Genomic DNA, 18,064 nt, shown 5'->3' with positions numbered 1-18,064 from the left:
AAGCTCCAGGTGAGGAGTGGGTCCAGCAATGCTTGTTTACTGCTATTAATTAGGTAGCTGGCTATTTGTCAGGTCCCATGGATGAGATACTTTTTATTCTGGACAGTACCTTCAGTAAGTGTTTTTTCAGGATGGTTGTTGGTTTGACTCCATCACGGATAAGTGCGTTTGGAACAGATGTTTCTGAGCTCCAAGCAATGTAGGGTTTATTTATTATTTCACTGACAACAAACAGGATTTGCCATCATCTTTGGCTTCTGTAGCTAGCCTGAGGGTATGGTATATCTTACTTTTTTGATGTCCTTTTTTTAGCTTTTTATCAAGCTGTTTGATGTTCCCCTTAATTTGAGGTAATTTTCTTCTGCTATAATGGTTTCCTCCTTTTATCAAAGTTATTTAATGTATGCAGACCACCACACACATTGGTTTGCTTTTAAACCATCCCAGTCATTGGATTTGGTAGGGACTGCCAGTTTAATACATTTGTCCGGCTGGGAATAGAACTTGTCTACATACTACTTTGGAGTATTAACCATGTGGGTTAGTACCACTATATTCAAATTTAGAGACTTCTTCACAGAACTTGCAGGCCTTCCACCTAGAAATCAACCACAATAAACCTATAGTCATACTATCAGTATACATCCCACCCAACAACAAATCCTCCATAACTGAAAACATACTATCCTGGGCATCCAGAACACTTAGCCAAGAAACAATAACAGCAGGTGACTTCAATATCGATTGGCACAGCTCTTCCGCAGATAACCCAACTAACCACATAAACCTGCACGGATACACTCCGATGATACATATACCAACTACGGAGGACAAACATAGCAACAAGCAAACTACTCTTGACTGGACCCTAACCACAAATGCTAACTAATCTTATCACTCAGGTTGTCTCCCTGACAGCCTAAGTGAACACCTGCCAACCTTCATATTGAGACACTGCAATAATCATACCAAAAACACAAACTATATTCAAGTATGTAACAAAATACATTTTTCTATATCTAACTTCAATGAACTCCTCCAAAATTTTAACTGGTCCCCTCTAAAGTATCTCCCTTTAGACTCAGCCATCAAATACTTCAAAAAATTATTTGAGATTCTCAACATCCTGGCCCCCAATAGGGATGTAAAAACTAAAGCTAACTACTGCTCATGGCTCACTAAGGAAACCAAACCTCTACTGAAACAAAGAAACACTGGTCCTAATATCAGACAAAAATAGGGCATCCTCATAAAACTGTCACAAACAAATGCAAACACCACATCAAAAATGACAAAATACTACTATACCAGAATCCAACAACAATATTATAACAAACCACAAACATTTTGGGGCTCCATTAAACTTCTACTTCAAGGACAAACCAAAATCCCAACCCCCAATACTTCAAACTATAAAGAAAAGTACAGCTGTGTACACTTACCATAAATGCAGATGTTCCAATGTATTCACTGTTGCAGTCATTACATTTGGGGTAATCTGCTGGCAGGTTGCCCTCAGTCGGCCTGAATTCCAAAGTCTTGGGTCCTGCGTTGGTTGCAGTCTTCTCTTCCATGACGTCAGGGGTATAAAACATGCAGCTGATGTCATTTTCTTTAGTTTTTCTTGCCCTTGATGTCAGGTGCCCCCAAAAAGGTAACAATATTCTAAATATATATATATATATATATATATATATATATATATATACACACACACACACACACACACACACACACACACACACACACACACATGCATCAATATAAACTTTACCTTCATCTACAAGCAAATACACCACATAGATTTTAGAAAATAGAGAAGGAGTGATAAACTGTAGAATGACAGGGGGGTGTGGTGGGAGGGTAACCTGGACTGCAGCAGTGAATACACTCGAATATCTACATTTATGGTAAATGTACACAACTGTACTATGTTCTTCATGTTTCACATTTGCAGTCATTACATTTGGGTAGAATCCCAAAGCTACGGTTGGGAGGCTGGAGCAAACAGCATTAGGTGAGGCTATAAAGCCCTGCAGCACTGCCGTGGACTTAAGAGTAGATAGGCAAATGGTAATGCTTTGTAAAGGTGTGAACAGAACTCCAAGTAGCAGCCTCTAGAATGTCCTTGGTTGGTATTCCTGTGAGAAAGGCTGCTGAAGTAGCTGCAGCCCTGGTGGAATGAGACCTAATGCCCTTGGGCTAAGGTTTGCCATGGTGTAAGTAGCAGAAACGGATGCAATGGCTTATCCACTTTGAAATTGTCTGCTTTGAGATAGCCTTTCCTTCTGATCCTGCAGCATATGACACTAGTAATTGCTCAGTTTTTCTTAGAGCTTTAGTCCTGCTCAAGTAGAATCTTAGTTGTCTGTGTACATCCAAGGAATGCAGAATTCTCTCCCCTTTGTTCTGCGGATTTGTATAAAAAGTTGGCAGATGAATTGTTTGGTTAAGAGCCACACTGGAAATGACCTTAGGCATAAAAGTAGGATTTTTCCTCAGAGACACCCTGTCTGGGTAAAATATGATAAAAGGCTCTACAGCCATAAGGGCCTGTAGCTCAAACTCTTCTTGCTGAAGTAATTGCTAGTAGCAGAGCTGTCTTCCATGATAAGAACTTTATATCAGTGGTAGCAGCTGGTTCAAATGAAGGCAGGGTGAGTTTTTCCAACACATAATTTAGGTCCCATGTAGGTAATGGTGATCTTCTAGGAGGCCTTCAATTTTTGGCTCCTCTAAGATACTGCTTTAATAAAGGATGAGAAAAGATTGGTGGCTCTGTATTGTAATTAGCCGAAATGACAGAGGCATGGATTTTGATTGATAAGATAGGCCTTTGTCAAGCATCTCAGCTAAGTATTGTAATATCCAAGGAATATGCGGTTCTGCTGTATCAGTTCCTTGTGCTTGATTCCAAGCACAGAATCTCTTCCATTTGTCAGCATAAGATTTTCTAGTACTAGGCCTTCTGGCTTCCCAAATGACATTCATCACAGCTTTACTGAGAGGTGTCGTCTGTATGATTACAGGATTAGCCATGCTGCCAGGTTCAGAGTCTGTAGTTGATTGTGCAGGATTGGATTGTTTTGCTGGGACAGAAGTTGTGGTTTTTGAGGCAAGGTCCAAGCTGGGTATTGAGACAAGTTCCTTAGGATTAGGTACCAGTATTGGCGGGGCCAGTCCGGGGCAATTAATATCATCTTTGGCTTCTCTTGCCTGACTTTTAGGAGGACCTTGGGTAGAAGAGGCAGAGGAGGAAAGGTGTAAACTGATAGGTTTTTCCAACTAGAGGATAGGGCGTCCACTTTCCATGCTTGTCTGTGATAAGTCCTTGTGCAGAATTTTTTCAGTTGATAATTTTGAGGAGAGGCAAATAGGTCTTTGTCTGGGCCCCCCATTTCTCTGCTATCATGCTGATGACTTGTGGATTTAGTTTCCAATCGTGAGGATCCATAAGGTTTCTGCTTAAATCATCTGCCAGTGTTTTATTTTCCTGGCAGGAATTGAGCTTGAAGATTTATTTGGTAGGTCAAAGCTGTGTCTCACAGTGCCATGGCTAATCTGCAAAGGGGGTATGAGTGTGTGCCCCCTTGCTTGTTTATATACCACATGACTGTGGTGTTGTCCGTCTTTATCAGTAGTTGTCCTGGATGAAGTAAGTCCTTGAAGGCTGTTGGGGCATTTTGAACAGCAAGCATCTCTTTCTGGTTGATATGTAGATGCATTTGATTTGGTGCCCATATGCCCTGAATGCATCTTCCTGCCATGTGGGCCCCCCAGGCATAATCTGAGGAGTCTGTTGTTAAGGTTTGGCTGGCAGGAGGTAGAGTGAAGGGCTGTCCCATGTTTTGGTGACAGGCCTTTGCCCACCACAGAAACTCCTGTTGCAGGCAGGGGATGAGAGGAATCATTGTTTCCAGACTGTGTGAATGTTGACTCCATAAACATTTTAGGTACCATTGAAGTTTCCACATATGCAAGTTTGCATATGGGATTAGTAGGATGCAGGATGCCATGAAACCCAGAGCCTGCAGAATTTGTCTTGCAGAAGACTGGGTTTTTGTTGCCATCAGTCTTAAGTAGTCAGTTGCCTTTGTTTGTCTGGCGTGAGGTAAGCCATCTGGGCAGTTGTATTCAAGGTTGCACCCAGGAATGTTATCTTGCAGGCAGATAACCTAAATGTGATGACTTCAACAGTGAATATACTAACATCTACATTTATGGTAAGTGTACACAACTGTACTTTCTGTCTGGGTAACAGTTAATACTATGGAGTGTGGGCATAGTATGCAGAAACTCTATAATTCTCCCATTACTGTCGTCCTCATCTGCACTTCCTTTCCCCAGTGTCTCACCCCCCCCCCCACCCCAATCAGACTAGGGTGGCCTTAAAAGGTGTATCAAAGTCTCTTCATTAGAGAACCACCTAAGATGTGTTCCAGAGTTGTACTGCCAAGTTTTTTAACATCCCAAAAAAAACTTGAGGACCATAGGCCCCTTCTTGGTTTAAGGAGACTCAAACAATTAATTCCAAAGGAGAAGTCCAAGGTAATCACAGTGCAGTCAGTAAGATGTTACACTTTGGATTTCCAGATTACATATGTGCATATCAAGATCATCAAGGAGTTAAGGTTGCCTCACTTCCATGTAGGAGCTAGTCGTCAGTTTGGGGATCATCATTCAGACTGTCATCTACCTTAAGTATGCTTACATAGTGTGTAGCTGTAGTGACAAACCAGAGGCTGGAGTGTGCCAAGTTTTTCCCATACTTGAATAACTGGCTTCTTGCTGCTGCAGTCTTAACTCTTTGTTTGGATTTCTGTACTACTGCTGTTCCAGACCCTAGGGATTATGGTAATTTATTTATTGACATGTGTTTACTGGGGAAGTCTGACTGGGCTTTGTAGCCCCTTTTCAACAGAAGCCCAGGAGAAAAGCTGTACACACAAGAAAGCACACTACATTACATTGTTGTATATGTATACAGTGACATTTGTAATTACTTACAATTTAGTATACATATGTCTTGATTTTTCACAATACAAAAAAAAACTTGTAGGCCTAAATTTGTGAGAAAAACTAGTAGATTAGCATGGCATAATCAGCACATAGTCAAAATTTCTCAGCAGTTACAGTACAGTCTGAGGCATTTAGTTAGAGTATTCTGAGAGTCTGTGACCTTAACTATTACTTGTGCAGATGACGGGAAAGAGTAGAGTTGGTAAGAATTGGAAGAAGATGGAGATACAGTGCATTAGCCTGGGGGGATGTACAGGAGCATGCCCAGTTGTCATTTAGGTAAGTTTTAAGTAGATTTTTGAATGAGGTGCGGTTTTCTGTTGCAAGAATTTTCTGAGGGATAGAGTTCCATTTTTTTTGAGATTTTATTTGAATAAAGGGAGTCTCCAAAACTGCTGTTTACTTTGGATGACTTTTAGAAGGAATTGGTTAGAATATCTTGGGCGTCTGTCAGTTTGGGTTTGTACTAGTTTTTGGAGAGGTGGACATTTATTATACTGGTAAATGACAGAATGACTTGTAGTAATTTGGTTAAAGGCTAAGAGGATGTTTAGCTGTAACCATTTCAGTTATTGGAGAGCTGTGCATTGATGGGTTCTATTAGGAAAATTAGTGGTGAATTTGGTGATTTTATGATACCAAGCCTCTAGCTTGTTTAGGTCTGTTTTTCCAAGATTAGTGAATATTGGGTTGGCATGTAGTAAGGTGGATAGAAGGTGTGTCCTGGCAATTGCTTCTCTAGAAGAGTTGGTAAGGTTTGATTCTGTAGAGGGAACCTAAGTTGGTGTGCTTTTTTAATAATTTGACTCGGATGTTTGTCAAATTTCAGACCGCTATCAATAGTGATACCTAGTAGCGTAGTTTGTGTAGTTGATTCGATTACTATGTTGTTCGAAGAGATGATTCTGAAAAGCTGATTTTGCCTGTTTTTGTTATGATTGTTCTGGAAAAGCATTAATTTGGTTTTGTTGGGGTTTAGTATAAGTTGAAGGCTGTGAAGGTAGGATTTGATGGTAGAGAAGGATATTTGGGTGGCTTCTTGTAGCTGAGAAAGGGAAGGTACAGAGCAGATAAAGTCATCTGCATATTGGATGAGGATGTCAAAATTGGTGGTAGAGCGAAGTTTGTAATGATATTAAATAAAAGTGGATCTAATGTAAATCTTGTGGGACACTGACAGTGACAGTGATTGGTAGCAGAGAGGAGAGATCTTTTTGCCACGTCTCAGCCTGTTGGCAGTTGGAACGGTAGCTGTGGAACCAGGAGAGGGTTTCCTGAGATATGAGGTGGGCAAGCTCATATTAAGAGTTTTTGATGGGATACTTTGTCGAAAGCTTTGGACATATCCAGAAAGACAGAGGAGACCTGTTTCCCTTCATTTTTGAGTTGGTTTATGGTGTTCGTAAAGCTTAGAAGTGCAGTTGTGGTGCTGTGATTAGGACAGAAGCCATGGTGAGAGTTGGGTAGCAGGTTACTTGTAAGTAGGTGGTCAAGTAAGTTGAGTCATAGACACATTTTTCTAAAATTTTTGAAAGAGGTGACAGGATGGAAATTGGCCTAAAATTAGAGAGTTCTAGTGAGGATCCACCTTTGTGTAGAGGGATTACATACGAAATTTTCCAGATTTTTGGGATGTATTGTTCAGTGATGGATCTGTTGATTACTATTGAAATGGGGTACCACCAGGTGACATCAGCTACCAGTTTGAGGTATTCATTTGGCAGGTGATCGGCTGTTAGTGTTGTTGGTTTTAGTTTAACAATTTTTTTGTCCGGTCTGTCTGGATTGGTTTTAGGAGAGAGTTACTGGTGGTATTAGCTGCTGGTGTGGTAACAGGAGGGATATTATGGTTAGCAATCTAATAGGAGGGATATATTGTGGTTGTCTTTTATGAGCGAGAGAACAGAGTTAGTGAAGAAAGAGTTGAGTTGGGTAGTTAAAGATGTTCTTCGTGTTTCACTGTTGCAGTCATTACATTTGGGGTAGTCTGCTGGCAGGTTGCCCTCAGTCGGCCTGAATTCCACAGTCTTGGGTCCCGAGTCGGTTGCTGTCTTCTCTTCCATGACATCATGCAGCTGACGCCATTTTCTTCAGTCTTTCTTGCCGCGCGGTGCCCGAAGCAGAAGCATTTCGCAAGTGCAGGTCGGCCGACTACTGAAATATTCGAGTTTGAGTTTCAGAACCGAAGTCTTCACTAAAGCTAAGTACCCCGTTGGGGAAACTTTTTTCTTGCTTTTTACCGATGCCAGAAAAAGTTAATAATTGTATTACTTGTGGGAAGCAAATACCTCATAAGGATTTCCATTTATACTGTATTCCTTGCCTAGGCCCTGATCACAACTTGCCTGGCTGTTGGTTTTTTTGCTAGATTTAACCAACGCACTATTAAGCGTCCGTATATTTTTGCATCTAAATATTTTGGAAACAGATTTAACTACCCAGAAATGTCATCGGATAGCAATCCGACTACCGGAGTGCATAAAAAACTCAAAGAAAAGGACAGAGCAAGGCAGTCGAGATCCAAAACAGACGAAGCTTCTCCTAAGCCAGTCGCCGGTACTCAGTGAGGCGCTTTCGCAGCCCCTGATACCCGCTACCTTCGAGTCGCAGACCTCTACCGACACCCATGTGGAGTCCAGCATGCCGCAAGATACTCAATTTATTGGACCGACGGATGTATCTCCCTCAGATGGGTCCGGAGCCGCAGAGCAGGCACCGGCTTCTGAGGGTGTATTCAGACCTCAACATTTTTATATCAAACCGACGAAAGCTGCAAAACCAAAGGCAAAGACACCTTCTAAAACTAAAAAACCGACGCCTGAGCCACGTGCACAGGCCTCTATGCCTAAAAAACAGATGCTCAAAATGGCTGAAGACCTTATTACCTTGATCAGGGGAACCCATCCCCCTCCAGATAGGAGGAGGCCTAGGCAAGACACTGACTATGAATCTTCAGATCAGGTTTCTATTCCTTCCGATTACTTTGAGGGAGCATTTTCACTGGGAGAGTCAAGACTTCTCAGAATCAAAAGAGAGGCTCAGGGATTTCCTCCTTCTCCCTCAGCACAAGCCTTTAACCATTCCCCGTTTTAGATATTGTGGATTTGTAGATGATGTGTTTTCGGAGTCCAGCCTGACCCCTGATTCCTTACCTCCGGCTCCCAGTAAGCCTGACCGGTATTACAGGGTCCCTGACTCTCATAAATCTTTTTTTAGAAACCCTGCTGCTGATCCTGAAACTATTTCACAGGGTCCAAAGGGAGTTAAGGCCTCGACAGAAAAAAACTCTACCCCCTCCGACAGAGATTCAAGGGCACTGGACAGATGGGGAAAAAATGTTTATACATCTACCATCTTGGCAATCTGGGCCTTAAACTGTCAATTTCATATGCTTAAGTACCAACAACATGTTATGGGATTGCTGAAACAGAAAATGATGTTGATTTCAGAATGTGCAGAAAATAAGGAATTGCAGGAATTATTGCATGCAGCTCAACAAGTTGGAAAGCATACTTTGCAATGTGGTTTTGATTCTTTAGAGGCCTCCTGCAGGGCCACAGTTACTGGATCTGTGATTAGGAGGCATGCCTGGTTAAAGGAACAAAATTTGCCTGATCATGTTAAAGCTAAATTGCTAGATGCACCTTTACAGCATGATTCTCTATTTGGTATTAAGGCAGAAGAGGTTTTAAAGAAAATGGAAGAGAAAGCTAAGTCTATGCAAACTGTTAAAGATTTCTTACAAGTGCAGCCACCTAGATTCAGTAGACACTGGCCTACAAAAAAGTGGTCCTTTCCTGTGTCAGACAGACCTCAAAGGGGCAAATCCAGACGTCCTAAGGGTTCCAGGTAACAGGCTCAAGACTCATACAGGTCAAAGCAATGGGGCGCATCCACCTCCAAATCTGGAGGAGATAAAGCGCAAACATACAGAAAGCAATCCCAATGACTTCCCTCTGCCTACACCAAGCACTTATCTTTTGGCAGCACCCATAGGGGGAAAATTAGCACTTTTTGCTCAAAATTAGCAGTTAATAACCCAGGACAAGTGAGTATTAAACATCGTATCACAGGGATACAGATTCCATTTCCACACACTGCCAATGACAAATGGTTGGCCAGATCTGCCAAAAAAACAATGGGAGAGGCACAGAAACAGGTTACGTCCCTCATGGATATGGGGGCCATTCAGACAGTACCAGAACAAGAAAAAGGACAAGGCTTTTACTCAATACTGTTCTTGATACCCAGAAAGGACAAGGCCTGGCGACCAATACTGGATTTATCGATTTTGAACACATACCTGCACATTCCAAAATTCAAAATGCTCACTTTGCAACAGCTTCTGCCCATGCTGGGCAAGAATGCTTGGCTGGTGACTTTAGACCTAAGAGAGGAATACGTGCATGTCCCAATAAGACAGTCATGCAGAAGATACCTCAGATTCAAGGCTGGCTTAATGCATTACCAATTCTCTGCACTGCCCTTTGGCTTATCTACTGTGCCCACGGTCTTTACAAAGTGCCTGGCACCAGTAATTGCATTTTGCTGACAAAGTAGTATTCAAATATATCCTTACTTGGACGACTGTCTCATTCAAGCAGAGAACAAGGACACTCTTCTATGACACCTGGCATTTGTGAAAAGGCTTCTAACATGCCTAGGGTACACAATAAACGAAAAGAAATCACAACTGGTACCCTCTCAAAAGATAACATCACTGCTGCAGTCATCACATTTGGGTCGATTCCCAAAGCAAAGGAAAGGTGGAGGCAGTTAAAGAGCATTGGGGCTAGCAATCAGGCCCTGTAAGACTGCTGTGGCAAATCCAGCTTTGGATTTACAAAAGATAGGCAGGTGGTAATGGTTGGTGAATATATGTACAGAGTTCTAGGTAGCAGTATCCAGGATGTCCCCGGTAGGGACTTCTCTGAAAAACGCTGTAGAGGTAGAGGCAGACCTGGTGGAATGTGATCTTTTTCCCTGTGGGGTAGGTTTTCCATGGTGCTTGTAGCAGAAATGGTTTGCTTTGAAATGGCCTTTACCTCTGCCCCTGCAGCAAAACTAACTAGCAGCTGGTCAGACTTTCTGACAGGCTTAGTTCTGTCCAAATAGAATCTAAGCTGTCTGTGCATGTCCTGTGAATGCAGTATCCTTTCACCCTTACTTTGAGGATTAGGGAAAAAAGTAGGCAAATTAATGGACTGGTTTAAAGCCACACTAGACACAACCATGGGCATAAAGGATGGATTAGTCCTGAGAGAAACCCTGTCCGCATGGAAGACAATGAAGGGTTCCACTGCCATGAGGGCCCTGCAGATCAGACACTCTTCTTGCTGAAGTGATGGCTAGAAGTAAGGCTGTTTTCCAAGAAAGGAATTTCAACTCTGCTGCAGCAGCTGGTTCAAAGGGGGGGGGGGGGGGGAGTGAGTTTTTCCAATAAAAAGTTAAGGTCACAGGCTGGAGTGGGTGCTCTCCTGGGAGGCCTTAAATTTTTGGCCCCTCTAAGGAATTGTTTTAGCAGGGGATGAGAGAAGAGGCGTGGCTCAGTATTATAATGTGCTGAAATGGCAGAGGCATGAATCTTAATGGAAGAGAAAGATAGGCCCTTGTGGAGCATTTCTATTAAATAATCTAGAATATGGGGAAAGCTGGGCACTGTTGTGCCCCTCCCCTGAGCCTGGCTCCAGAAATATCATCTTTTCCACTTTTCTGAATAGGATTTTCTGGTACTAGGCCTCCTTGCCTCAAGAATGACATCCAGCACCTGCTTACTGAGGGCTGCTAGGGGTGAGCTCAGGGAATTAACCAGGCTGCAAGGTTCAGGGTTTGAAGTTGAGGGTGCAGAATATGGCCCGCTTACTGGGACAGCAGGGAAGGGGTCAGAGGCAGGTGCCATGGTTGTAGCAATGTCAGACTGCGCAACAGGGGATACCCAGTGCTGGTGTGGCCAGTCTGGGGCAATCAGTATTGTCCTTTCGCTTGTCCTGTTTGATCTTCGAGAGGAGAGGCACGGGGGAAAAGGCATAAACTGAGAGGCTTTCCCAGGTAAAGGACAGGGCATCCACTTTCCAAGCTTGACTGTGGGGAGTTCTGGTGAAAAATTTGTTCAAGTGCTAGTTCTAAGGGACGGCAAACAGGTCTACCTCTGGTATGCCCCCATTTGTTCCCCAAGAGCTTGAATATTTTGGGTTCCAGTTTCCATTCGTGTGGGTCTATGAGATTTCTGCTCAAGTCGTCTGCCAGTGAATTAAGTTTGCCTGGCAAGAATTGAGCTTGCAGGTTCACTTGGTAGATCAAAGCTGTGTTCCACAGAGCCATGGCTAGTCCGCAGAGTGGGTAGGAATGGGTTCCCCCCTGCTTGTTTATGTACCACATAACTGTGGTGTTGTCTGTCTTTACCAATAGTTGTCCTGGAAGAATAAGGTCTTTGAAGGCTGTCAGAGCGTTCTGTACAGCTAACATTTCTTTTTGATTGATATGCAGGTGCATCTGTTTTGGGTTCCATTTGCCCTGAATACACTGCCCTGACATGTGAGCCCCCCATGCATAATCTGATGCGTCTATTGTTAGGGTTTGGGCAGCAGGTGGTAGAGTGAAAGAGAGTCCCTTGTTGTGGTAGCAGGCCTCTGCCCACCAAAGAAACTCTGTCCTTATACAAGGAATGATAGGAATCATGGTTTCCAAGTCCTGAGAATGTTGACACCATAGACATTTTAGATACCATTGAAGTTTCATTATAAGCAGTCTTGCATATGGAATTAACAGAATGCAAGAGGCCATGAACCCCAGGGCTTGCAGGATTTTCCTTGCAGATAGCTGGGTTTTTGTGGCCAGTATGTTGAAGTAGGTTGTCAAATAAACTTGTTTCTCTGGAGTGAGGAATGCCATCTAGGAAGTTGTGTTCAAGCTTACTCCCAGGAATACAATCTGTTGGCAGGGTAATAGGTGTGATTTCTTCTCGCTGATGGTGTACCCCAGTGCGGTTAGAAGTTCATAGGTAGGTACTAGGCTATTGGCCCTAGGGCCTATACAAGCCTAGCCTTAAAGGTACCCTGGCTTTCGCCACCCAAGAAAATGATTTTCCTGTGCCCCTGTCAAGCAGAACCACAGAAGTGATCTGCCTCTTTACAAATGCCAGGAGTTGTAATAGCAAGTCCTGACTTTCTGCCTGAATCAGGCAATCATCTAAGTATGGGTAAATCTGAAGATTTCTCTGCCTGCAAAATGCAATGGCTGGAGCTAGGCACTTTGTGAATACCCTGGGTGCAGTAGATAAGCCAAAGGGAAGTGCAGAGAACTGATAGTGCATGGGCCCGCCCTGAAACGTAGATATCGCCTGCAGGATTCCCTTATGGGATGTGCAGGTAAGCTTCTTTTAAGTCTAGGGTTACCAGTCAGGCATCCTTGGCTAGCATAGGAAGAAGCTGTTGAAGAGTTAGCATTTTGAATTTTGGAACTACCAGAAAGGTGTTGAGAATAGACAGGTCCAGGATAGGACACCAGGAGTATACCTTTTGTGGGAACCAGGAACAGTCTTGAATAAAAACCTTGTCCCCTTTGTTCTGCTGGGACAGGTTGAATAGTCCTGATACTGAGGAGAGAAGCACCTGTTTTTGGGCCTCCGCCCACTGATTTGGCGGGAGTTCTGGCCATCCAATTGGGGTTGGTAGTAAGTGGAAGTGGAATCTGTATCCTAGGGAAACTATGTTTAAAACCCATTTGTCCTGGGTAATGAGTTCCCAGTTTTTTGCATGCAGGGTGAGCTTTCCTCCTAAGGAAGCAAGTAGTTGAGCAGGGCTTGGAGGAGTTAAGGATAAGTCATTATGCCATTTCTCCATAGGGAGGTGGCTTACTACTCCCTGCTTTGGAAGTGGGAGCCCCCCACTGCTTAGATCTGTGCATAGCCTGAGACTGAAGTCTTCGTTGTCTGCTGCTCCTGGGTTTGGACTGAGAAGGCCTGGAAGGGACTGGAAATACCAGTTCTTTGAAGGCCAATGCCTACTGAATCTAGGAGGCTGTACTTGGTAAGACATCTTTAACAGTTTGCATAGATTTAGCTTTTTCCTCTATCCTTTTGAGGAGGACTTCTGCTTTGTTGCCAAAAAGGCAGTTTTGGTTTAAGGGTGCATCCAGTAATTTAGCACTGACATGATCTGGTAAATTTTGTTCCTTAAGCCAAGCATGCCTTCTAAGTACAGACCCAGTGACAGCAGCCCTGCAAGATGCTTCTAAAGCATCAAAACCACATTGCAAAGTATGTTTACCAACTTGTTCAGTAGAATGCATTAACTCTTGCAAATCTTTGTGTTCAGCACAGTTAGGAATCAACATCATTTTCTGTTTAAGTAGTCCCATAATATGTTGCTGATACTTTAACATATGAAACTGGCAATTTAAAGCTCTAATGGCCAAAGTTGCAGAAGTGTATACCTTCTTACCCCACCTGGCTAAAGCTCTAGAGTCCCTATCAGAAGGGGTAGGATTTTTGGCAGTAGTAGCCTTAATGCCTTTTGGTCCTTGGGAAATGGTCTCTGGATCCGCAGCAGGATTCTTGAAGAGGAATTTGAGAGAGTCAGGTACTCTGTAGTACCTGTCAGGTTTCCTGGGAGCTGGAGGCAAAGTGTCTGGGGTAAGGCTGGATTCCAAGAAAACATAATCTACAATCTCCAGAACAGGAGGGATAGCTAGAGACCTGTGTTGAGGCAGGAGTAAAAATTCCCCAAGTCTATTTTTGGACTCAGAATAGTCCTGGCTTTCCAAGCGGAAATGCTCCCTAAGGGTATGCAAGGTTTCACCAAAAGAAAAATCTTCTGGAGGGGAAGCAGAGGTAATGGAATCCTCTGCATCAGAATCCTCATAAGTACATAAGGGTAAATCCTGGTAGTCAGAAAGAGCAGAGATATCAGATACCTGATCAGAAGAATCGGACAGAAAATCAGTTCTAGGTCTCTTAGAGGGGGACGGCTGGCTTCCCCTAATTAAGGCAATAAGGTCTTCAGCCATTCTAATCATTTGTTTTTGAGGCAGGGTCTATATTAGTAAAACTAAGAAAAAAATAAACAACTGAAATACAGAAACCAAGTCAGCAGCACCTTGTCCCAACACCAGAAATATATCAGGAATCCGTTAGGAATAAAAACCATTTAATTGAATCGCTTTTCGTCGCCAAAATGTGACAACTTCTTCAGAAAAACATACAAAGTTTCAAACAGCAATATATAAGCAGTTAAGTCATGTCACATGATAGACGCACCTCCAACTAATACATTTCTTTAAAAAGACCTTCACTAAAAAACACACATTGTTCATAAGTAAAAAATACAAAATAAATTAGCTGCAAGTTTATCAAGACAAAAGTCTCATCAATTATGTAATTAAGTATTTATAAACCAAGAAAAAACTGTTAAAGCATTAGGTTCAAACAACATTAAATTCAAACCACAATACAACCCAACCTCAAATATGCCCCTCTGGTATTTTGTTCAACTAAAATAAATAAAAATGTGTTCACAAATTTTACCAGTTACCGTTTCAGGCTTCTTAATTTCAATAGACAGGCAATATTACAAGCATCGTTCAAACCTGGGGCTTTTTTAAGCGTTCACTGATCTAATATAGACCCTTTGAGGCATATGGGCCTGAGTATGTGGCTTGGTCACTGATTTTCTAAGCGTAGGTGTGAGCTTTAGGCCTGAGGAATTCGGTATTTCTAGTTTGAAACAAAGTCGTTGGTTCAATATGAAAGTCGGTAGGCCTGAATACACCCTCAGAAGCCGGTGCCTGCACAGCGGCTCCGGACCCACCCAAGGTAGAGACATCTGCAGGTTCCATAGTGGAAGAAGCATCTCGCGGCATATCGGACTCCGAATGGGTCTCAGTAGAGGCCTGTGAATCTGTAGTAGCGGGTATCAGGGGCTGCGAAAGCACCTGAGTACCGGCGGACTGGCGACTAGCTTAACGAAAGCGTCGTCAGCAGTTTTGGACCTATGCGGTCTGTCTCTGAAGATCGGTAGTCAGATGGCTGAACGAGGCCATTTCGGAGTAAGGAGAACGAAAGTATTTAGCTACAAAAACAGACAGATGACGAATAGTGCGGGCATTGAACAAGCCACAAAACCAACAATGAGGGGCGTCGTGGTCTGGGCATAAACAGGTGACGCAGTAAGAATGAAAATCTCCGAGGTATTTGCTTTTCACAGGCAAGATAATTGTTAATTTTTTCTGACATCGGTTAGAACAAGAAAAAAGGATCCCCAACGGGGTACTTATCTTTTTGAAGACTTCAGGTCTGGAACTCGAAAACAAAAATTTCAGGAGTCGGCCGATCAGCACTTGCAAACTGCTGCTGCTTCGGGCACCGCACGGCAAGAAAGACTGATGTAATGGCATCGGCTGCATGTTTTATACCCCTGACAACCTGACGTCATGGAAGTAGTGACAGCATCCGAAGCAGAAATCCTAAGACTCTGGTATTCAGGCCGGCTGAGGGCTACCTGCAGGCAGACAACCCAAATCTGATGACTGCAAAGTGAAACACGAAGAACATCATGAAGTTTAACATTCAGAATCTTAAGCAAATGCAAACATTATGACAGTACAGCAAGTGTTTCTAATTATAACACATACAAAATGAGCAAATTACAGATGCATTGGATTTTACTGGAATATAGTAAAGAAAGTCAGTTGAAGATAGGAGAGGGTGAGCTACACAGCCGGAAGTATGTTAGAAAAGATGGAAGGGACATAAGGAGAGGATATATGAGATAGTAATAAGAAACTGATAGCAGTTTTGTTTGCTCAGTCTGGTAATTATAAAGATAGAACACATTACCATTAACGAACTAGCAAACTGTCATCCAAATTAAACATCAGATGAATCTGTTTACAAATGTTAAATACAGAATCCTTCTTAAACAGGTAATTTTTAAGTTCTGATCTTCTGTTAACAGTCAATGGACTTTGTAGAAGTAGGACAGGATTCCAAAATGTGAGATACCAACACTGAGAATGCATGGTATGTGCAGTGGAGTTTACTACTGAGTATGTAAATTGGAAATAGAAGACAAAAGGTGTCTCAGGTTGTACAAGGATGTTATCAGTTTGCCTTCAGTGAAGGGAAAGGACTGCACGTTGAGTAGTTTACAGATAAGAGGCTTTGTGGGAAGAGGACTACAAATGTTGCTGGCTGTCTGAAGAGATGCCTCAGTTTTTGGATGTAGCTTCAAGCAGGGGAAATCTATACTCTAGCTGTATAAGAACTCCTTTCCCTAATGCAAGTTTTCTAGCAGGGGAGAGGGAGAAAACAATTTTCTTAATCTACAAAAGTTCATTCACAATGGATTTAGTAAATTGTGAGGCTAAAATCTGAGTTTTAGGTCTACCTGGAACTCCAGATGTACTGGTGGACTATTTCAACAGTTTCATGGTTACTATAAAGAATACACCAACTGTTACGGGATATATTGGTAGTTTATGGGTGGTTCCAAACAGTACATGCTCTTTTTTTACATTAAGGATGAATTTCTGTTAACACTAATCAGACAGAGCTGTGACAGGCACTGTTCTAGTTCCGTTTGAAAATAAAACTGAATGTAAAGACAAATGTAGTTCACTCAAACAGTAACTTTCTGGGTCATGCATCTTATTCCTTCTGATAAACAACAGTACTACAGTAAAGGTGTGACACAGGAACTGAACTATCACCAAAAAATAAGTTCAAAACTTGATAAGAGCTCACCATTTGAAGAGGTAGAAGTCATAAAGCTTAATGGGACAACGAAGTGGATTCTCTGGATTTTCTGTTTGTTCTGCATACATATCATCTGTAACTGCAAATCAATAAAAAGAAAAATACTAAATGAGGAGTGAAAAAATTAGAAAGTCTCTGTGCAGCAAGTATTTAAATATCTGTACCTGCACACTAAACCTTAAAAACCGAAATACAAACCACTTGGAAGACTGCTCATCAACAAGACACTTCAAATAAGATGCTCATCTAAACTGCTGTGTGCAACCTACTAATGGAGGCGCATCCTCACAAGTAAGGCCATTTACTCAATAAGTGGGCTGAAGTGTTTGATACGTGTGAAATATAACTTGCGTAGTAGGTAGCTGTACAGACCACCCACCCACCCTGCAATTCCCTGGCTATGAACTGTATTTTCAGGCTGATAGCAAGGATGACAGTGCTAACCAGTTTGGCTATATGGACATCTACCCATTTCTAAAGTCTGTGCAAAACTACACACTTAAACTTTACTTGTTGACTACTAAAAAGACAACCATTTCAACTATTCCAATTGACTGGAAGGTCCCCACCTGGGCAGAAATTTATAGTGGGTGACTTAACATCTTTATTAAATTCAAATAAAATGTGCAACAATAGCACACAACTGGATATTTTTTCATTTTCATGTATTACACATGCTTGTATTCTTCTTTAACAATCATTCACTGCAACATTACAAAAACTACTCAACCCTACACTCCCTGAAAATTTCCCCTTCCCCATGAATATTCTGCAAGTATTTCACCACAAATTATATTTCTGTGTAGTTTGCTCCTTCTCTTTTCCAAAAGATACACCTTCTTTAACAACATTCAATAACCTCAGTTACAGTTGCTTTAGACTCCAAGTTCTATTTTCTAGTATTTTTTTTTTTAGCAGCCCATAGCATTAAATCAGCCAAGACCTTAGCATGTCTAGACAATTACATTCCTACACCCTAGCTCTAAAGAATCATTTCCTTAGTTAAAATAATTTGCTTCCCCAACATTTCTGAATAGTACCAAGTAGGGAATTCTTAAAATAGATCAACTTGTTGCATTTCCAAAAAACATGTTCCCATTGACTGCTTCACATCACACCTCCAGCACTTGCCATATACCTGTGGAAAATTACTATGCAAACACTTCCATGTAAAAATTCTATGACACTGTTCAAAAGGCGGCAATGTAAGCTTTTCCAGAACAAAATAGAGATCCCAAGTAGGTGTTGGAGCTCTCCTTGGCGGTCTTAAGTTCTTAGCCCCTCTGAGGTACT

The 18,064-nt window shown here is 42.2% G+C and overlaps 1 protein-coding gene across 5 annotated transcripts in view; it reads right to left on the bottom strand.

The window, feature by feature from the left end:
* QRICH1 (glutamine rich 1) overlaps positions 1–18,064 on the bottom strand; it is a 1,772,469-nt gene that overhangs the window by 202,552 nt on the left and 1,551,853 nt on the right. For all 5 annotated transcript variants that reach the window (XM_044078740.1, XM_044078739.1, XM_044078738.1 and 2 more), the window contains one exon: positions 16,760–16,850. In XM_044078740.1, the coding sequence (XP_043934675.1) occupies positions 16,760–16,850 (91 nt within the window). The remainder of the gene's footprint in view (positions 1–16,759; positions 16,851–18,064) is intronic.

The sequence above is a fragment of the Protopterus annectens genome, chromosome 7.part1 (assembly GCF_019279795.1).
Source record: "Protopterus annectens isolate FY-2018-M chromosome 7.part1, PAN1.0, whole genome shotgun sequence".
NCBI classification, from domain to species: domain Eukaryota; kingdom Metazoa; phylum Chordata; order Ceratodontiformes; family Protopteridae; genus Protopterus; species Protopterus annectens.
Note: the sequence above shows the minus strand (reverse complement) of the source record. Positions and strands in the feature narration are given on the sequence as shown.